Consider the following 23,119-nt stretch of genomic DNA (forward strand, 5'->3'; position numbering starts at 1 on the left):
CAGATTTTGTCAAAAGAATTTCACTTTTGGATTATCATTCCTATTCACTTTGCAGTTACTGAGACATTGTGCATATAAATAGTAAGAGAAATACAGTAAAATAGAAATGTATATTAGGTAGAAGTAGTAGGTAGGAGCTTTAGGTAGGAGTCAGTCAGAACATTAGGCAGGAGCCTCTGCGAACACTGTTAGAGTTGCCCTCTGCCAGTGGCCTGTTAAGGATGAGGCATTGAAGGCTATGAAGTGGCACTGGAGTTGTATAGTTATGGAGACTCTATTGCTGTGGCCACCCCCATGAGGGAGTTCCAGTTGGAACAGGCATCAGAGATATAGATAGACAGCTAGATAGACAGACAGACTATTGTACTTTTGAGCTATCATAAGTTATCATTTAATGTAGAGCAATTCATATGTTTTGACTGTAATTTTCTAAATACACACATAAATCTGGAAACAGAATATCTGGAAATGCCCAGGTCCTCCATAGCATTTCAGATTTTTGATGCTGTATCTGTACTTCATCAAAAACTACAAAAGTACAGTAATTATAAAAAGAAAGACAAAGCTAACAATTCTTTTTTTGGATAATAAGTAATAAAAGTATATAGTAATATAATTCAACAAGATCTAGCTAATATACAATTATAATCTAATTTGTATCTTTAAAATATCTGTATGTTTCAAAGTTCACACTTAAGCAATGCAATGAGCTCTTATCTGTAACTGCCGGCTTCCAATCCAATGCTTATTTCTGGAATGGCTTATCATAAAGACTATACTGAGAATCAACATATACATCACAATATATTACTAAGGAAGTTTAAATTCCTGAACATTCATACATGCACATATGATAAAAAAAAAGTGTCAAAATGGCTTCAGATATTATTTTTGTATTTCACAAATACTGGTTATGTCTATCCAGTATGCAACAAAATCAAATTATACTTGTCCATCTCAAACAAATATATAATGGAAGATATTATAACAAGATCATACTATATTGTGGTCTTAAAATGAACTGTGGATATAAATATGATTCAAACTTGTCACTGCCTCTTTTCCTTTTCAGCATGAATGGGATATAGTAAAGCTATGACAAATAACAATGGCATTCTTCCAATCCTGGCAGAGACATATATACTGAAAGTCTCAGCTTTGTTATTCCTGTAAGCATAGATAATGACTTAATGAGTCTTAGTACAAATATTGTAATATAAAAGATCACACAGAACTAGGATTCTTCCACTATTATTCCAAAAGTAAGGCAGCTTGCTTGACATTATGGGTAATGGAGCAACAACAGCATTGGTGAGTGCACCAAGTACAGATTTACATGCAAGCATGTTAAGTGTAGGTATCACCATCAGTAAACAAGATGTACTGATGTAAATGAACAATTTGTAATACATCAAACAAAATAAATGTACTGTGTAAAAGAGGTACCACAGACACCACTTTAGATGGTAATTAGAACCTCCTTACATTTCATATACAGGCTTTGTAAAGCACAACTTTGTGGCTGTAGCTTGTGACTAGAAAAGCATTGTACTACCAGTTCACTGAGAGAGAAGCAAATGCAGAGCTTACAAAAAATTACAATTTCTTGAACTTCCCTTTGCTGAAAATGTAGACTGTGTTCAATACCTTCATATAAAACGATGTAAAACCCATCAGATTGCATATCCATATGGTGGTCTTACAGGTCAATATTCTCTGAAAGCCTGAAGTCAGAACCGTCTTTTTAAAGCTGCAATAATGCATGTAAGGCATAGCAAAGCTCCTTTTATTTCTACTGGAGTGATGAAACACAATGATATACAAACAAACTCACATATGTACATATATCATTGTCATATCATACATTACCTTAGAACCCCCTTTTATGGGTCTCCTGCAATCTCAAATTTCAAGTACAATCAGTAGCAGGAAAATGATGGATTCCACTGGAGTGAGAAGTTCATCAATGATGTTTACTCTTCTTCATCCACTGACAATGATACAACCTCACCAAGAGTGACTTTCCACTCATGGTGTAACCTTGTGCAAGCAGAGTCCAGTAACACTTGCACATACATACATACATACACACACACACACACACACACATACATACATACATACATACATACATACATACATACATATATATATATATATATATATATATATATATATATATATATATATATATATATATACATATATATATATATATATGGTTTTGATGCACGAGACCGGGTTATAGTGATGGGTGATTTGAATGCAAAGGTGAGTAATGTGGCAGTTGAGGGAATAATTGGTATACATGGGGTGTTCAGTGTTGTAAATGGAAATGGTGAAGAGCTTGTAGATTTATGTGCTGAAAAAGGTCTGGTGATTGGGAATACCTGGTTTAAAAAGCGAGATACACATAAGTATACGTATGTAAGTAGGAGAGATGGCCAGAGAGCGTTATTGAATTACGTGTTAATTGACAGGCGCACGAAAGAGAGACTTTTGGATGTTAATGTGCTGAGAGGTGCAACTGGAGGGATGTCTGATCATTATCTTGTGGAGGCTAAGGTGAAGATTTGTATGGGTTTTCAGAAGAGTGAATGTTGGGGTGAAGAGGGTGGTGAGAGTAAGTGAGCTTGGGAAGGAGAATTGTGTGAGGAAGTACCAGGAGAGACTGAGTACAGAATGGAAAAAGGTGAGAACAATGGAAGTAAGGGGAGTGGGGGAGGAATGGGGTGTATTTAGGGAATCAGTGATGGATTGCGCAAAAGATGCTTGTGGCATGAGAAGAGTGGGAGGTGGGTTGATTAGAAAGGGTAGTGAGTGGTGGGAGGAAGAAGTAAGATTATTAGTGAAAGAGAAGAGAGAGGCATTTGGACGATTTTTGCAGGGAAAAAATGAAATTGAGTGGGAGATGTATAAAAGAAAGAGACAGGAGGTCAAGAGAAAGGTGCAAGAGGTGAAAAAGAGGGCAAATGAGAGTTGGGGTGAGAGAGTATCATTAAATTTTAGGGACAATAAAAAGATGTTCTGGAAGGAGGTAAATAAAGTGCGTAAGACAAGGGAGCAAATGGGAACTTCAGTGAAGGGGGGTAATGGGGAGGTGATAACAAGTAGTGGTGATGTGAGAAGGAGATGGAGTGAGTATTTTGAAGGTTTGTTGAATGTGTCTGATGATAGAGTGGCAGATATAGGGTGTTTTGGTCGAGGTGGTGTGCAAAGTGAGAGGGTTAGAGAAAATGATTTGGTAAACAGAGAAGAGGTAGTAAAAGCTTTGCGGAAGATGAAAGCTGGCAAGGCAGCAGGTTTGGATGGTATTGCAGTGGAATTTATTAAAAAAGGGGGTGACTGTATTATTGACTGGTTGTTAAGGTTATTTAATGTATGTATGACTCATGGTGAGGTGCCTGAGGATTGGCGGAATGCGTGCATAGTGCCATTATACAAAGGCAAAGGGGATAAGAGTGAGTGCTCAAATTACAGAGGTATAAGTTTGTTGAGTATTCCTGGTAAAATATATGGGAGGGTATTGATTGAGAGGGTGAAGGCATGTACAGAACATCAGATTGGGGAAGAGCAGTGTGGTTTCAGAAGTGGTAGAGGATGTGTGGATCAGGTGTTTGCTTTGAAGAATGTATGTGAGAAATACTTAGAAAAGCAAATGGATTTGTATGTAGCATTTATGGATCTGGAGAAGGAATATGATAGAGTTGATAGAGATGCTCTGTGGAAGGTATTAAGAATATATGGTGTGGGAGGCAAGTTGTTAGAAGCAGTGAAATGTTTTTATCGAGGATGTAAGGCATGTGTCCGTGTAGGAAGAGAGGAAAGTGATTGGTTCTCAGTGAATGTAGGTTTGCGGCAGGGGTGTGTGATGTCTCCATGGTTGTTTAATTTGTTTATGGATGGGGTTGTTAGGGAGGTGAATGCAAGAGTTTTGGAAAGAGGGGCAAGTATGAAGTCTGTTGGGGATGAGAGAGCTTGGGAAGTGAGTCAGTTGTTGTTTGCTGATGATACAGCGCTGGTGGCTGATTCATGTGAGAAACTGCAGAAGCTGGTGACCGAGTTTGGTAAAGTGTGTGAAAGAAGAAAGTTAAGAGTAAATGTGAATAAGAGCAAGGTAATTAGGTACAGTAGGGTTGAGGGTCAAGTCAATTGGGAGGTAAGTTTGAATGGAGAAAAACTGGAGGAAGTAAAGTGTTTTAGATATCTGGGAGTGGATCTGGCAGCGGATGGAACCACGGAAGTGGAAGTGGATCATAGGGTGGGGGAGGGGGCGAAAATTCTGGGGGCCTTGAAGAATGTGTGGAAATCGAGAACATTATCTCAGAAAGCAAAAATGGGTATGTTTGAAGGAATAGTGGTTCCAACAATGTTGTATGGTTGCGAGGCGTGGGCTATGGATAGAGTTGTGCGCAGGAGGATGGATGTGCTGGAAATGAGATGTTTGAGGACAATGTGTGGTGTGAGGGGGTTTGATCGAGTGAGTAACGTAAGGGTAAGAGAGATGTGTGGAAATAAAAAGAGAGTGGTTGAGAGAGCAGAAGAGGGTGTTTTGAAGTGGTTTGGGCACATGGAGAGGATGAGTGAGGAAAGATTGACCAAGAGGATATATGTGTCGGAGGTGGAGGGAGCAAGGAGAAGAGGGAGACCAAATTGGAGGTGGAAAGATGGAGTGAAAAAGATTTTGTGTGATCGGGGCCTGAACATGCAGGAGGGTGAAAGGAGGGCAAGGAATAGAGTGAATTGGAGCGATGTGGTATACCGGGGTTGACGTGCTGTCAGTGGATTGAATCAAGGCTTGTGAAGCGTCTGGGGTAAACCATGGAACACTGTGTAGGTATGTATATTTGAGTGTGTGGACGTATGTATATACATGTGTATGGGGGGGGTTGGGCCATTTCTTTCGTCTGTTTCCTTGCGCTACCTCGCAAACGCGGGAGACAGCGACAAAGTAAAAAAAAAAAAAAAAAAAAAAAATATATATATATATATATATATATATATATATATATATATATATATATACATATACATATATATATATATATATATATATATATATATATATATATATATATATATCCCTGGGGATAGGGGATTAAGAATACTTCCCACGTATTCCCTGCGTGTCGTAGAAGGCGACTAAAAGGGGTGGGAGCGGGGGGCTGGAAATCCTCCCCTCTCGTTTTTTTTTTAATTTTCCAAAAGACGGAACAGAGAAGGGGGCCAGGTGAGGGTATTCCCTCAAAGGCCCAGTCCTCTGTTCTTAATGCTACCTCGCTAACGCGGGAAATGGCGAATAGTTTAAAAGAAAAAAGATATATATATATATATATATTTTTGCTTTGTCGCTGTCTCCCGTGTTTGCGAGGTAGCACAAGGAAACAGACGAAAGAAATGGCCCAACCCACCCCATACACATGTATATACATACACGTCCACCAACGCAAATATACATATCTATACATCTCAATGTACACATATATATACACACAGACACATACATATATACCCATGCACACAATTCACAGTCTGCCTTTATTCATTCCCATCGCCACCTTGCCACACATGTAATACCATCCCCCTCCCCCCTCATGTGTGCGAGGTAGCGCTAGGAAAAGACAACAAAGGCCCCATTCGTTCACACTCAGTCTCTAGCTATCATGCAATAATGCCCGAAACCACAGCTCCCTTTCCACATCCAGGCCCCACACAACTTTCCATGGTTTACCCCAGACGCTTCACATGCCCTGATTCAATCCACTGACAGCACGTCAACCCCGGTATACCACATCGATCCAATTCACTCTATTCCTTGCCCGCCTTTCACCCTCCTGCATGTTCAGGCCCCGATCACTCAAAATCTTTTTCACTCCATCTTTCCACCTCCAATTTGGTCTCCCACTTCTCCTCGTTCCCTCCACCTCCGACACATATATCCTCTTGGTCAATCTTTCCTCACTCATTTTCTCCATGTGATCAAACCATTTCAAAACACCCTCTTCTGCTCTCTCAACCACACTCTTTTTATTACCACACATCTCTCTTACCCTTTCATTACTTACTCAGTCAAACCACCTCACGCCACATATTGTCCTCAAACATATATTTCAGTCACTGATCATACAACCCTAAGACCCCTTTCACATGACCAAAGGGCCCCTGCAATTTCTAGATTACACTCCAATCAAAAGGAGATGAATGATGAACTCCTTTGGAATCAAAAGTTCCTTGAAAGACAGCACTCCATTTCATCCAGCGACGATAATATGACTGCACCAAAGGTGCCTTATCACTCACAAGATAAGCTCATGTAAATAGGTAAATACAAATGCATACATAGGATCAGATGAAGCACGAGGCCCAAAGAGAAAATAAGTAAAGCCAACTTTACAGAGATGATTAAGTTATACGAAATGTAGACTGGGGAAAAAACAAAGTTGTACCACAAAAGTATAACCTAGTATTTTATGTGGTTTTATGAAATCTTCTGCGAAGGGGTCAAGTCAAGGATACAATGGGATGCAAAAAGAGGAGAAAGAATGAAGTGTAAAGAAGCAAGGTTTTGGTTTGTTAGAGGTAATAGAAGGTCATGTGGGGAAGACTTAGGAGGGTTTGAGAAAAAACTGCTCTTTGGGGAACTCTAATGTACAGTTTAAAGGTGTTTAGAGGTGAAGCCACTTTGGCAGTGGGTTATGAAATTGGCCAACCACTTTTTGTTACAGCAGTGAAGGGTGATGTTGAATACCTTTCATTTGAGGATTTGTTGGGCAATAATGATAAATTCTTTGCTGATGCCTATTGTTACAAGTGCTGTGTGGAGAGGAAGGTGGAAGGGGAGGTGATTGGTTAAAACCATTTAGGATAACTAATGTGAAGTCAATTTGTAACATTTTGATGGAATTTTTGGGTATGAATCCATGTTGTGGTGAGAGTGGAATATTTCATTTGAGTCTGCTATGGATCAGTTTTCAGTGTTTGGATACTGAGGATAGGAGTGATACAGGGCAGTAGGAGATAGAGTTGGGTGGTCTGGAAGGTTTTAAGACTAGTATCATGTTAGCAAGTTTCCAGATATTAGGGATTTTGTTATGTACCCAGGAGAAGCTGGCAATATCTGTAAGTGCTTGGACTGCAACTGGTCCACAGTGTTTTCTGCGAAAGCTGGATATGTTATCATTGAGTTCTTTAAGGTTTTATTAGCCTTGGCTGTAACAGTGGAAGTGAAGGATGAGTGGCAGTTATTTTTGGATGGGTTTTGTGTAGGTTTTTCATGACATTTCTGTTTAGGTGTCACATTGGGTTGTGGATGATTTTTGAATAGGGCCTCCTGAGTATCTCTGTTTTCTTTATGAGTAGGGGTTTCATTGAAATGAGTCAGGATTGATTCAGGAGTTGGAGGTGGATTGGTGCGGTAATTGTGGATCTTCTTTAAAGTGTGCTAAAGGTGGTTTCTGTGGGTCCTGTGATTCACATGTGTTCAGTATGGAGCACCAGTTTGCAGCTGTTTTTCACTGATTAGGTTACTGATGGTGTTATTTATAGTTTTGAGTTGTTTTCTGATCTGTACTGATGGTGAGCGGTTTTGTCTTATTTTCTTTCCACTACAGGGAGAAATCTGGATTCATCCTTGGTAAAAAATGTTCACAGCTTCTGGCAGGTTACCTCCCACACGATATACTCTTAAGACCTTCCAAGATGCATCCCTATCAACCCTATCATATGCCTTCTCCAGATCCATAAATGCTACATACAAATCCATCTGTTTTTCTAAGTATTTCTCACACACATTCTTAAATGCAAACACCTGATCCAAACATCCCCTGGGGATAGGGGAGAAAGAATACTTCCCACATACACATACATACATGTCCATACACATATCAACATATACATACACATACACATGTATACACATGTACATATTCATACTTACTTGCTTTCATCCCTTCCCGGTGCCACCCCATCTTACAGGAAACAGCATTACCATCCCCTGCGCCAGTAAAGTAGCACCAGAAAAACTGACAAAAGGCCACACTTGTTTACACTCAGCCTCTAGCTGTCATGTGTAATGCACCTGAACCACAACTCCCTACCCACATCCAGGCCACCCAGGCCATTGGCAGCACATCGACCTCGGTATATCACTCATTCCAATTCACTATTCCTTGCACACCTCACACTCCTGCATGTTCAGGCCCCGATTGCTCAAAATCTTTTTCACTCCATCCTTCCACCTCCAATTTGGTCTCCTGCTTCTTGTTCCCTCCACCTCTGACACGTATATCCTCTTTGTCAAACTTTCCTCACTCATTCTCTCCAAGTGTCCAAACCATTTCAACACTCCCTCTTCTGCTCTCTGAACCACACTCTTTTTATTACCACACATCTTTCTTACCTTTTCATTGCTTATTTGATCAAACCACTTCACACAACATATTGTCCTTAAACATTTCATTTACAACACATCCACCCTCTGTACAACCTTATCTCTAGGCCATGCCTTGCAACCAAATAATATTGTTGGGACTACTATTCCTTCAAACATACCCAGTTTTGCTTTCCAAGATAACATTCTCTCTTTCCACACATTCTTCAATGCTCTAAGAACCTTCACTCACTCCCACATCCGATGACTCACCCTATATATATATCCTTCCTTCTACGATAGTCTCCCACTTCTTGTCACCTCCACTTCTGGCACATATACCCACTTAGTCAATCTCACCTCATCAATTTTCTACATATGTCCAAAACCATCTTAGCACACCTTCTTCAGCTCTCAACCACATTTTTTATTATCACATCTTTTTTGTACTCACACCACATATCATCCTACAACATTTAACGTCCAGCACTTCCATTCTCTTCTATAAATTCTCATCTATAGCCCACGCCTCTCATCAATAAACACTGATGGGACTTTTATACCTTCAAATATATCCATTTTCACCTTCCCAGATACTGACCTCTCTTTACACACATTACTCAATGCCCTCTCTCCCACCTGAAAACAATTGTGCATCCATAGTTCCATTTGCTGCGATGTCTAATCCCTGGTACCTAAAACACTTCTCCAAATTTTCTCCATTCAAATTCACAACCCAAACAACCTATCCTTCTACCCAACTAAGCCTAATAGCCTTGCTTTTATCTATATTTACTCTCAACTTTCTCCTTTCACACATTCTCCCCAAACTCAATCAATAACTTCAGCAGTTTCTCACTTGAATCTACCACCAGTGATGTGTCATCAGCAAACAACTAACTTCCTAAGCCCCTTCATTCCCTACAGACTGCATACTTACCCATCTGAAAGTGCAGAGGTTGGTGACTAAGTCTGGAAAATGAATGTGAGCAGATGCAGCCTTTCTTCTTCTGTTCCAGTCATGACCTCGCAGGAAAGATTCCACATACTCTCTATTCTTCTGAGACCACAGTGTTCCTCTCCAATCCGATTTTTTGGGAATGCAACCACCCTCTCAATCAACTTTCTCCCATAACCTTTTGATGAATACTCAACAAAACTATAAATCTGTAATTCAAACATTCACAATTACTTCTTTGCCTTTATATAATGGCACTTCATATGCATTGTGCTAGTCTTCAGCCACCTCACTTTGGGCTATACAAGTGTTGGATAGTCCGACTAACTAATCCACAGCACTGTCACCCACTTTCTTGAAAAACTCCATTGCAATCCCATCCACTCCTGCCACCTTGCTGCACTTTATCTTATGCAAAGATTTCAATAACCCCCACTTTTCATCAAACTATTTGTCAGGACTCTTTCACTCCAGGTGGCATATCTCCCGAACAAACAAAATTTGCTAGTCCAACAAGTACAGTCAGGCCCCTTTGTTTGTGCCATAGTTCCCCTGACTGCTTGATAAGCCCTATATGTAAATGCATTTGGAGTTACATGACTCTCCCTGCAAGCAGTTACTCTGGAGGTGAAAGGTCACCTTCTGTGAGACTTTATCATCATCAACAGATGGATAGGTGTAAAGTCTCGTACAGGACATCCTTGCTTCTGACTTTCCCAATTTTGCATACAAGGCAGCCTAGAGGTTGCAGCAGCCCCATAAAATGGATTGTATGATAATATAATATGTAATAGCATATATGTGTGTTTAAGTTAGTTTGCATGTGTATTTGTGTCAGTGTAAATCTGGTAACCTGAAACCCATCTAATTTCACTCTGCGGAAATTAAAAACTTTTTTTATTAATGATATTTCCCTCATTTCCCTGCATTCCTCAGCAGTTTAGTGGCTACTATCTTTATCATTTTGTGCATGATTTACAGAGAAAATTCAACTGACTTGTGACTAGAGAATACCTGGCAAAATAAAAAAAATATTATTTTGTAGCTATAATGGTGTCATAAAAAATGTAACCATGAACTGGGATTATTTGAATTAAACTAATTCCTTAACTATGAATCTCACCATATTTTGACTTACATATCTCTCTCCTTTGGGTTTAACAAGGCTTCTGACCAGCAGGTATTGTGAGATCAGTGAGCACCGATGATAAGAGAGCAGTGGCATAGTGCTGGATAGCACGGGGAGCAGGGCGTACAGTGGGAAACTGGGTAGGGTGGAGGGCTAATGAAGGTTGGGGGCACAGGGGTCAAGAGGCAGTGGTGCGAGGAGTATGTGGCCGTGGAACCGGCAAGGAGGACGGTCTGGGTGGGCCTTGGCTTGCAGCTTGTCGAGCACCTTCAGACTGAGTGCCTGAGTGGCTTCCAGAGAAACTTCCAGACAGGGATGACTGACTTGATTCCGAGAGCTCAGCTTCATCACGGCCAGTCATGTCTGCTTCACCACCCTCAGTTGAATCAACAGAGAGAGTGGATGCATCTAAAGCTGTTGAGTTGAGATCAGCCGATGCTACTGAAGCCACAGAGTTAACCATTTCTATGTTCATGAAATGATCTAAATGAGGTGGCTGCTTTTGGCAAGCCACAGGAGTTCCCTCTGAACCATCACTTAATGGATCCCCACAACTGTTATTATCACAGTGAGCCTTTGAACTATCATCACATTTACCAGCAACAGCACCAGTTATCTCACTACAAGCCCTATTGTCATTCTGATTTGAAGGAGATTTCACAATTGAGGTCGTTAGGGCACGAATAGAGTGTGTAAGTGAGGTTACAGATTCACTGAGAGGGACTGAAGCTGCTGCAGCACTCTGGGAAGGTGGTGAATCAGCTCCCCCTGGTGACCTCTCATGACCAGACCCACTGGACTGAGACATAGTGAGTAGTGATTGTGATCCTGGCAGGTTGCAAAATGCATTCATCACTTGTGTAACCATTGACAATGACTCCTGAAGTTGTCCGACCTGAAATAATAATAATAATAATAATAATAATAATAATAATAATAATAATAATAATAATCCTCCCCTCCTTGTATTAACTTTCTAAAATGGGAAACAGAAGAAGGAGTCACGCGGGGAGTGCTCATCCTCCTCGAAGGCTCAGAGTGGGGTGCCTAAATGTGTGTGGATGTAACCAAGATGTGAAAAAAGGAGAGATAGGTAGTATGTTTGAGGAAAGGAACCTGGATGTTTTGGCTCTGAGTGAAACGAAGCTCAAGGGTAAAGGGGAAGAGTGGTTTGGGAATGTCTGGGGAGTAAAGTCAGGGGTTAGTGAGAGGACAAGAGCAAGGGAAGGAGTAGCAATACTCCTGAAACAGGAGTTGTGGGAGTATGTGATAGAGTGTAAGAAAGTAAATTCTCGATTAATATGGGTAAAACTGAAAGTTGATGGAGAGAGGTGGGTGATTATTGGTGCATATGCACCTGGGCATGAGAAGAAAGATCAAGAGAGGCAAGTGTTTTGGGAGCAGCTGAATGAGTGTGTTAGTGGTTTTGATGCACGAGACCGGGTTATAGTGATGGGTGATTTGAATGCAAAGGTGAGTAATGTGGCAGTTGAGGGAATAATTGGTATACATGGGGTGTTCAGTGTTGTAAATGGAAATGGTGAAGAGCTTGTAGATTTATGTGCTGAAAAAGGACTGATGATTGGGAATACCTGGTTTAAAAAGCGAGATATACATAAGTATACTTATGTAAGTAGGAGAGATGGCCAGAGAGCGTTATTGGATTACGTGTTAATTGACAGGCGTGCGAAAGAGAGACTTTTGGATGTTAATGTGCTGAGAGGTGCAACTGGAGGGATGTCTGATCATTATCTTGTGGAGGCTAAGGTGAAGATTTGTATGGGTTTTCAGAAAAGAAGAGTGAATGTTGGGGTGAAGAGGGTGGCGAGAGTAAGTGAGCTTGAGAAGGAGACCTGTGTGAGGAAGTACCAGGAGAGACTGAGTACAGAATGGAAAAAGGTGAGAACAATGGAAGCAAGGGGAGTGGGGGAGGAATGGGATGTATTTAGGGAATCAGTGATGAATTGCTAAAAGATGCTTGTGGCATGAGAAGAGTGGGAGGTGGGTTGATCAGAAAGGGTAGTGAGTGGTGGGATGAAGAAGTAAGAGTATTAGTGAAAGAGAAGAGAGAGGCATTTGGACGATTTTTGCAGGGAAAAAATGCAATTGAGTGGGAGATGTATAAAAGAAAGAGACAGGAGGTCAAGAGAAAGGTGCAAGAGGTGAAAAAAAGGGCAAATGAGAGTTGGGGTGAGAGAGTATCATTAAATTTTAGGGAGAATAAAAAGATGTTCTGGAAGGAGGTAAATAAAGTGCGTAAGACAAGGGAGCAAATGGGAACTTCAGTGAAGGGCGCAAATGGGGAGGCGATAACAAGTAGTGGTGATGTGAGAAGGAGATGGAGTGAGTATTTTGAAGGTTTGTTGAATGTGTTTGATGATAGAGTGGCAGATATAGGGTGTTTTGGTCGAGGTGGTGTGCAAAGTGAGAGGGTTAGGGAAAATGATTTGGTAAACAGAGAAGAGGTAGTGAAAGCTTTGCGAAGATGAAAGCCGGCAAGGCAGCAGGTTTGGATGGTATTGCAGTGGAATTTATTAAAAAAGGGGTGACTGTATTGTTGACTGGTTGGTAAGGTTATTTAATGTATGTATGACTCATGGTGAGGTGCCTGAGGATTGGCGGAATGCGTGCATAGTGCCATTGTAACAAAGGCAAAGGGGATAAGAGTGAGTGCTCAAATTACAGAGGTATAAGTTTGTTGAGTATTCTGGTAAATATATGGGAGGGTATTGATTGAGAGGGTGAAGGATGTACAGAGCATCAGATTGGGGAAGAGCAGTGTGGTTTCAGAAGTGGTAGAGGATGTGTGGATCAGGTGTTTGCTTTGAAGAATGTATGTGAGAAATACTTAGAAAAGCAAATGGATTTGTATGTAGCATTTATGGATCTGGAGAAGGCATATGATAGAGTTGATAGAGATGCTCTGTGGAAGGTATTAAGAATATATGGTGTGGGAGGAAGTTGTTAGAAGCAGTGAAAAGTTTTTATCGAGGATGTAAGGCATGTGTACGTGTAGGAGAGAGGAAAGTGATTGGTTCTCAGTGAATGTAGGTTTGCGGAGGGGTGTGGATGTCTCCATGGTTGTTTAATTTGTTTATGGATGGGGTTGTTAGGGAGGTAAATGCAAGAGTTTTGGAAAGAGGGGCAAGTATGAAGTCTGTTGGGGATGAGAGAGCTTGGGAAGTGAGTCAGTTGTTGTTCGCTGATGATACAGCGCTGGTGGCTGATTCATGTGAGAAACTGCAGAAGCTGGTGACTGAGTTTGGTAAAGTGTGTGGAAGAAGAAAGTTAAGAGTAAATGTGAATAAGAGCAAGGTTATTAGGTACAGTAGGGTTGAGGGTCAAGTCAATTGGGAGGTGAGTTTGAATGGAGAAAAACTGGAGGAAGTGAAGTGTTTTAGATATCTGGAGTGGATCTGCAGCGGATGGAACCATGGAAGCGGAAGTGGATCATAGGGTGGGGGAGGGGGCGAAAATTCTGGGGGCCTTGAAGAATGTGTGGAAGTCGAGAACATTATCTCGGAAAGCAAAAATGGGTATGTTTGAAGGAATAGTGGTTCCAACAATGTTGTATGGTTGCGAGGCGTGGGCTATGGATAGAGTTGTGCGCAGGAGGGTGGATGTTTTGGAAATGATATGTTTGGGGGACAAAATGTGGTTTTAGGGGTTAGATGGGTTAAGTAATAAAAAGGGTTTAAGAGAGAGTAGGGGGAAATAAAAAGAGTGTATTTTGAAGGCAGAAGAGAGTTTTCAAAAAATAGTTTTGGGGGGAAAATATAGAGAATGAGAGGGGAAAATTGACAGAGGATATATGTTTCAAGGGGGAGGAACGGGGAAAAATTTTGGGGCCCAAAATTTTGGGGGAAAAAGGATGGGTGAAAAAGTTTTTGTCCCGGATGGGGGCCTGAACTTTACAGGGGGTGAAAGGTGGAAAGGAATTGGAGTAAAACGGGAATGCTTTTGGTTATACCGGGTCGACTTTGTTGTCATGGTTTTAAAACTAGGGCATATGAAGTGTCTTAAGGAAACCATGGAAAGTTTTGTGGGGCCAAAATTTGGGGAAAAAGGGAGCCTATTTTTTGGTGCATTATACAAAAAGGGCTAGAGACTGGCGTAAAGCGAATGTGGCCTTTTTTGGGTTTTTTTAGCGCTACCCTAAAGGTCCCGCGGGGGGGGGGGCGTCCCATTTCAGGGTGGGGCAAAGGTGGGGGGAAATGGATGAAGGAAAGAAAAGTATAAATATGTGCATGTGAAATATATGAATATGTCTGGTATGTATAAGTATTTATGAAACATGTATATGTATGTATGAATTTAGGTATGATATTTTGTGTTGTGGGCATTGGTGTATTTACATGTGAAATGTGGGGGGGTTTTGGGCCATTCTTTCATTTTTTTCCCCCTTGTGTTCCCCCTGCTAATGGGGGGGAGCCATCAAACCCAAAAGTATAAAAAAATAAATAAAATGAAACATTTAAAAATTTATCTACTTTGAGTTTTCCTCCTGTGTTTGCAAGGTACGCAAAAACAGAGGGGAATGGCCCAATCCACCAAAAAAAACATGAAACTTTACTTAAAACACCCAACATGCACATAACATACATATACATTTAAAAGGGTATAAAAACTTTATACATACCAGACATTTTACATATATGGGACAGGGTTAAATTTTCATACTTGCTGCTTTTCACCCAAAATTCCTGTGATCACCCTGCCAACAAAGAAATAGCATTCCCCCTTTCCAAGGGACGAGAAAAGCCCCAACTAAAAAACACCTACCCCAGGGAAAAAGGCTCCCCCCCCCCCCCCCAACCACACACACACAACAAACCACAGTGAGGTATTTGCCGGGAAAAAACCCCAAAAAAAAAGGCCACATTCTTTCACACCCCCGGTTTCAGTCTCTATTTGGGAAGGGTGTAAGCACCAAAACCACGCAAAAATTTTCCATTTTCCATCCCAAAGACCAAATCTTTTATTTAAACCCCAGTTTGTTTCCAAATAAATTAATAAAAAGAAAAAGGGGGGAAAAAGGGGTGGGAAATTTGGGAGGGGAATTTTGGGGAACAGTGAGGGCCCTTGTGCAAAAAAATGCTTGTGGCATGAGAAAGAGGGGAAAGGTGGGCAGTTTTAAAAAGGGTAGTGGGGGGGGTTGGGGATGAAGAAAAAGTTTGGGTTAAATTGAAAGAGAAAGAAGAGGCTTTTGGATGATTTTTGCGGGGAAGAAATGCAAAATGACTGGTAAATGTATGAAAAAAGGGGCAGGGGGGAAAGAAAAAGGGTGCAAAAGGGGGGGAAAAAGAGAGCAAAGAGGTTTTTTAGGGTGAGAAGTATTTTAAAAATTCTCCGAAGAAAAAAAACGTTCCAAAAGGGAGGTAAATAAAGGGCATAAAAACCAAAAGAACAAATTGGGGAAAATCAGTGAAGGGGGCCTAATGGGGGGGCAATAACAAGTAGTGGTGAGTGAAAAGGAATGGGGAAAGAGTATTTTGAAGGTTTTGGGTTTAATAATTTGATGAAAAAGGGAGATAAAGGATGTTTTTGGGCGGGGGGTGGGGTGCAAAGTGAGAGGGGGGGGAAAAAAGGTTTGGTTTAAAAGGGGAAGGGGGTATGGGAAACTTTTTCGGGGATAAAGCCGCAAGGGAGGGGAGGTTTTTGGGGGTATTGCAGTGGAAATTTTTTAAAAAAGGGGGTGACTGTGGTTGGGTTTGGTTTTGGGAAGGTTTTTTTGTAAGGATGGTTTTATGGGGAAGGTCCTGAGGGTTTGGGGGGAATGCTGCATGTGGTTTTGTAAAAGGGGGAAGGGGGTAAGGGGGAGTTCCAAATTTTCAGAGGGTTTTTTTTGGTTTATATTCCCGGGGGGAAATTTTTTTGGGGGGGGTAAATTTTTTGAGAGGGTAAAGGGCATTACAGAGCATTAGCGGGGAAGAGCAAAAGTTTGGGGTTTAGGGAATTGGGAGAGGATTTGTAAAACAGGGGGTTTTCTTTTAAGAATGTTTTGTGGGGAAATACTTTAAAAAAAGAATGGATTTGTATGGATTTATGGTTTGGAGAAGGCATATGATAGATTTATAGAGATGCCTTGGAAGGTTATTAAGAATATTGGTTTTGGGGGGGAAGGGTTTTTAAAAAGGAGGGGAAAAGTTTTTTTCAGGGGTGTAAGGCCTTTTGTTTTTTGGTAGGGAAGAGAGGAAAGGGGATTGGTTCTTTAGTGAATGGGGGGTTTGGGCAGGGGTGTGTATGTCCCAGGTTGTTTAATTTGTTTATGGATGGGTATTGTTATAGGTGAATGCAAGAGTTTTGTGAAAGAGGGGCAAGTATGAAGTCTGTTGGGGATGAGAGAGCTTGGGAAGTGAGTCAGTTTTGTTCGCTGATGATACAGCGCTGGTGCCGATTATGGAGAAACTGCAGAAGCTGTGAACTAGTGGTAAAGGTGTGTGAATGAGAAAGTTAAGAGTAAATGGATAAGAGCAAAAGGTTAATAGGTACAGTAGGGTTGTGGTCAAGTCAATGGGAGGTGAGTTTGCATGGAGAAAAACTGGAGGAAGGTGAATTGTTTTAGATATCTGGGAGTGGATCGGCAGCGGATGGAAAACATGGAGCGAAGTGGATCATAGGGTGGGGGAGGGGCGAAAATCTGGGAGCCTTGAAGAATGTGTGGAAGTCGGAACCTTAATCCCTCGGAAGGCAAAAATGGTATGTTAGAAAGGAATAGTGTTCCAACAATTTTTGTATGGTTGCGAGGCGAGGACTAAAGATAGAGTTGTGCGCAGGAGGAATGAGATGGCGGAAAAGAGATGTTTGCAGGACAAAGTGAGGTGTGAGTGGTATGATCGAGTAAGCTACGTAAGGGTAAGAGAGAAGTGTGGAAATAAAAAAAGAAGAAAAAAAAGAAAAGAAGAGAAAAGGAGAAGGAAAGGACAAAAAGAGAAGAAAAAGAAGAAGGTAGGGAAGAAAAAAAGAGAAGCGTGGTGAGAAAGCCAGAAGAGGGTGTTTTGAAATGTTTTGGTCACATGGAGGAGAATGAGGAGGAAAGATTGACCAATGAGGATATATGTGTCGGAGGGAGGAACGCCTGAGAAGAGGAGGCCATATTGGAGTGGAAAGATGGAGGTGAAAAAAGATTTTGGTGTTGATCGGGGCTGACAAGCAGAGGTGAAATGAGGGGCAAGGAATAGAGTAATAGGAGCGATGTGGTATACCGGGGTTGACGAGCGGTCCGTGGATTGGAATCAAGGCATGTGAAAGGCTTCGGGGTAAACATGAAAGCTTGTGTAGGTATGTATATTTGCGTGTGTGAGACAGTATGTATATACATGTGTAGGGGGGGGGTTGGGCCTTTTTCTTCATCTGTTTCCTTGCGCTACCTCGCAAACGCGGGAGACAGCGGCAAAAAAAAAAAAAAAAAAAAATAATAATAATAATAATAATAAAATAATAATCAAATAATAATAACCATAAAATAAAAAAATTATAAATACCTTACGAACACACGGTGGGAGGGGGGAGACATTCATTATGTGGAGTGGCAATGGGAATGATGAAGGCAGCAAGTAAGGATTATGTACAATGTGTATATATGTGTCTGCATATGTATGTATAATTGAAATGATACTTAGTCGCTGTCTCGCACGTCCAGTGAGGTAGCACAAGGAAACAGAACAAAGAATAGCCGTAACCCCACCCACATACACATGTCTAAACATAAATGCCCACACACCACATATACAAACCTATACATTTCCTAAGTATACAAACATATACAAACACAGACATACACACATAAAAACATATACATATCCTTCTTGCTGCCTTCATCCATTCCTGTTGCACAACTGCCACACATGAAATGGACCCCGCTCCCCCGAGTGCACAGAGGTGAGCTAGAAAAGATTAACAAAGGCCACAATCATTCACACACATCTAGCTTTTCTTCTGTGATGCACTGAAACAACAGCTCCATCAAGCCCCCTTTATCTACATCCATGCCCCACAAAACTATCCATGGTTTACCCCAGAATCGTCACATGCCTGTTCAATCCAAGACAGCAACGTGGACCCCAGGAGTAGTCCACATCATTCCAATTCGCTCTATTTCTGCAATGGCTTTCCACCTCCTTATATTCAAGCCCCGATTACTCAGAATCTTTCCACTCCATCTTTCCTCCCATCCAATTTGGTCTCACTCCACTTCTCCTCTTTCCCTTCACCTGTGACACATATATCCACTTCTGTCAAAATTTTTCCCTCACTCATTCACTCCTAGTACCAACCATTTCAAATACACTCTTGAACCAACCATTCAATATACCCGCTTCTGCTCACTCTCTCATCAACCACACCCTTTTTATTACCACACATCTCTCTTACCCGTTTTCATTACTTACTCGATCAAACCAACTCACACCAAATTAATATCCTTAAACATTTCATTTCACCACATCCACTTTCCTCACACAACTTTATCATAGCCCATCCCTTGCAACCATATAACATTGTTGGAACCACTATTCTAACATACCCATTTTTTCTCTCCGAGATAACGTTCTCTCTTCAAACATTCTTCAATGCTCCAAACCTTCATCCCCATCCTCCAATCTGTGATTCACTTCCACTTCCATGGTTCCAATCCACAAGCCAAATCCACTCCCAATAACTAAAACACTTCACTTCGACCAGTTTTTTCTCCATTCAAACTTACCTCCCAATAAACGTGTCCTCAACCCGACTGAACCTAACAACCTTGCTCTTATTCAACATTTATCTCAGTCTTTCTTCTGTCACAACACGTTACCCAAACTAAGTCACACTTCTGCCGTTTCTCAAGCCCGATCACCTCAGCATTTGTAATCATCAGAGAACAAAACAGACTCACTTCCCAAGCACTCTCATCCACAGACAAAATGCATACTTGCCCCTCTCTCCAAAACTCTGTATTCCCTCCCAACAACCCCATCCACAAACAAAATTTAAATGGTTTCAGAAGTGGTAGAGGATGTGTGGATCAGGTGTTTGCTTTGAAGAATGTATGTGAGAAATACTTAGAAAAGCAAATGGATTTGTATGTAGCATTTATGGATCTGGAGAAGGCATATGATAGAGTTGATAGAGATGCTCTGTGGAAGGTATTAAGAATATATGGTGTGGGAGGAAAGTTGTTAGAAGCAGTGAAAAGTTTTTATCGAGGATGTAAGGCATGTGTACGTGTAGGAAGAGAGGAAAGTGATTGGTTCTCAGTGAATGTAGGTTTGCGGGAGGGGTGTGTGATGTCTCCATGGTTGTTTAATTTGTTTATGGATGGGGTTGTTAGGGAGGTAAATGCAAGAGTTTTGGAAAGAGGGGCAAGTATGAAGTCTGTTGGGGATGAGAGAGCTTGGGAAGTGAGTCAGTTGTTGTTCGCTGATGATACAGCGCTGGTGGCTGATTCATGTGAGAAACTGCAGAAGCTGGTGACTGAGTTTGGTAAAGTGTGTGGAAGAAGAAAGTTAAGAGTAAATGTGAATAAGAGCAAGGTTATTAGGTACAGTAGGGTTGAGGGTCAAGTCAATTGGGAGGTGAGTTTGAATGGAGAAAAACTGGAGGAAGTGAAGTGTTTTAGATATCTGGGAGTGGATCTGGCAGCGGATGGAACCATGGAAGCGGAAGTGGATCATAGGGTGGGGGAGGGGGCGAAAATTCTGGGGGCCTTGAAGAATGTGTGGAAGTCGAGAACATTATCTCGGAAAGCAAAAATGGGTATGTTTGAAGGAATAGTGGTTCCAACAATGTTGTATGGTTGCGAGGCGTGGGCTATGGATAGAGTTGTGCGCAGGAGGATGGATGTGCTGGAAATGAGATGTTTGAGGACAATGTGTGGTGTGAGGTGGTTTGATCGAGTGAGTAACGTAAGGGTAAGAGAGATGTGTGGAAATAAAAAGAGCGTGGTTGAGAGAGCAGAAGAGGGTGTTTTGAAGTGGTTTGGGCACATGGAGAGAATGAGTGAGGAAAGATTGACCAAAAGGATATATGTGTCGGAGGTGGAGGGAACGAGAAGAGGGAGACCAAATTGGAGGTGGAAAGATGGAGTGAAAAAGATTTTGTGTGATCGGGGCCTGAACATGCAGGAGGGTGAAAGGAGGGCAAGGAATAGAGTGAATTGGAGCGATGTGGTATACTGGGGTTGACGTGCTGTCAGTGGATTGAATCAAGGCATGTGAAGCGTCTGGGGTAAACCATGGAAAGCTGTGTAGGTATGTATATTTGCGTGTGTGGACGTATGTATATACATGTGTATGGGGGGGGGTTGGGCCATTTCTTTCGTCTGTTTCCTTGTGCTACCTCGCAAACGCGGGAGACAGCGACAAAGTATAAAAAAAAAAAAAAATAATAATAATAATAATAATAACAACAATAATAACAATTCAGAGTACATGGTGAGGAAAGAAAGTTGCTAAAAGCAGTGAAAAGTTTTATCGAGGTTGTAAGGCATGTGTACGAGTAGGAAGAGAGGAAAGTTATTGGTTCCCAGTGAATGTCGGTTTGCGGCTGGGGTGCGTGATGTCCCCATGGTTGTTGATTTATTAATGGATGGTTTTTTTTAGGGAGGTGAATGCAAGAGTTTTGGAGAGGGGCAAGTATGCAGTCTGTTGTGGATGAGAGGGCTTGGGAAGTGAGTCAGTTGTTCACTGATGATACAAGCGCTGGTGGCTGATTTGGGTGAGAAACTGCCGAAACTGGTGACTGGGAGTGAACTTAGCAGCGGATGGAACCATGGAAGCGGAAATGAGTCACAGGGTGGGGGAGAGGGCGAAGGTTCTGGGAGCGTTGAAGAATGTGTGGAAGGCGAGAACGTTATTTTGGAGAGAAAAATGGGTATGTTTGAAGGAATAGTGGTTCCAACAATGTTATATGGTTGCAAGGTGTGGGATATCGATAGGGTTGTGCAGAGGAGGGTGGATGTGTTGGAAATGATATGTTTGAGGACAAAATGTGGTGTGAGGAGGTTAGATCGAGTAAGTAATGAAAAGGTAAGAGAGATGTATGGAAATAAAAAGAGTGTAGTTGAGAGAGCAGAAGAGAGTGTTCTGAAATAGTTTGGTGACATATAGAGAATGAGAGAGGAAAGATTGACAGAGGATATATGTGTCAGAGGTGGAGGGAACGAGGATAAGTGGGAGACCAAATTGGAGGTGGAAGGATGGAGTGAAAAAGATTTTGTGCGATCGGGGCCTGAACATACAGGAGGGTGAAAGGTGAGAAAGGAATGGAGTGAACTGGAATGCTGTGGTATACCGGGGTCGACATGTTGTCAATGGATTGAACTAGGGCATATGAAGTGTCTAAGGTAAACCATGGAAAGTTTTGTGGGGCCTAGATGTGGAAAGGGAGCTATGGTTTTGGTGCATTATACATGAAAGCTAGAGACTGAGCGTGAGCGAATGTGGCCTTTGTTGTCTTTTCCTAGCGCTACCTCACGCGTGCGCGGGGGAGGGGGCGTACCATTTCATGTGTGGCGAGGTGGCGATGGAAATGGATGAAGGCAGCAAGTATGAATATGTGCATGTGCATATATGAATATGTCTGTGTATGTATAAGTATGTATGTACATGTATATGTATGTATGTATATGTAGGTATGTATATGTGTGTGTGTGGGCATGTGTGTATATACATGTGTATGTGGGTGGGTTGGGCCATTCTTTCATTTGTTTCCTTGTGTTACCTCGCTAATGCGGGAGCCATCGACAAAGTATAATAAATAAATAAAATGAAACATTTCATATTTATCATACTTTGATGCTGTCTCCTGTGTTTGCAAGGTAGCGCAAGGAAACAGACGAGGAATGGCCCAATCCACCTATATAAACATGTACATACATAAAACACCCACACATGCACATACACATACATATACATTTCAAAGTATACATACATATACATACACAGACATATACATATATAGACATGTACATATTCATACTTGCTGCTTTCATCCATTCCTGTGATCACCCTGCCACACATGAAATAGCATTCTCCCTCCAATGACGTAGCACCACTCATATACACCTCACCACACGGGAAATAGCATCCCCCCCCCCCCCCACACACACACACACACACACACACACAGTGAGGTAGTGCCAGGAAAACACAAAAAAAGGCCACATTCATTCACACTCAGTTCAGTCTCTAGTTGTAATGTGTAATGCACCAAAACCACAGCACCCTTTCCATATCCATGCCCCAAAGACCTATCTATAGTTTACCCCAGATGATTCAATAATATTAATAATAATAGTAATAGGGGGAGTAGGGGAGGAATGGGATGTATTTAGGGAAGCAGTGATGGCTTGTGCACAAGATGCTTGTGGCATGAGAAAGATGGGAGGTGGGCAGATTAGAAAGGGTAGTGAGTGGTGGGATGAAGAAGTAAGATTGTTATTGAAAGAGAAGAGAGAGGCATTTGGATGATTTTTGCAGGGAAGAAATGCAAATGACTGGTAAATGTATGAAAGAAAGAGGCAGGAGGTCAAGAGAAAGGTGCAAAAGGTGAAAAAGAGAGCAAATGAGAGTTAGGGTGAGAGAGTATCATTAAATTCTCCGAAGAATAAAAGACGTTTCGAAAGGAGGTAAATAAAGTGCATAAGACAAGAGAACAAATGGGAACATCAGTGAAGGGGGCC

At 41.5% G+C, this 23,119-nt stretch overlaps 1 protein-coding gene across 5 annotated transcripts in view; it reads right to left on the reverse strand.

The window, feature by feature from the left end:
* Nucleotides 1-5,046: 5,046 nt before the first annotated feature.
* Nucleotides 5,047-23,119, reverse strand: part of Cep97 (centrosomal protein 97kDa) — a 153,795-nt gene continuing 135,722 nt past the window's right edge. For all 5 annotated transcript variants that reach the window (XM_071668201.1, XM_071668204.1, XM_071668202.1 and 2 more), the window contains one exon: nucleotides 5,047-11,350. In XM_071668201.1, coding sequence (XP_071524302.1) covers nucleotides 10,634-11,350 — 717 coding nt within the window. In that variant the 3' untranslated portion in view covers nucleotides 5,047-10,633. The remainder of the gene's footprint in view (nucleotides 11,351-23,119) is intronic.

This window comes from Panulirus ornatus, chromosome 12, assembly GCF_036320965.1.
Source record: "Panulirus ornatus isolate Po-2019 chromosome 12, ASM3632096v1, whole genome shotgun sequence".
In the NCBI taxonomy this organism is placed as follows: domain Eukaryota; kingdom Metazoa; phylum Arthropoda; class Malacostraca; order Decapoda; family Palinuridae; genus Panulirus; species Panulirus ornatus.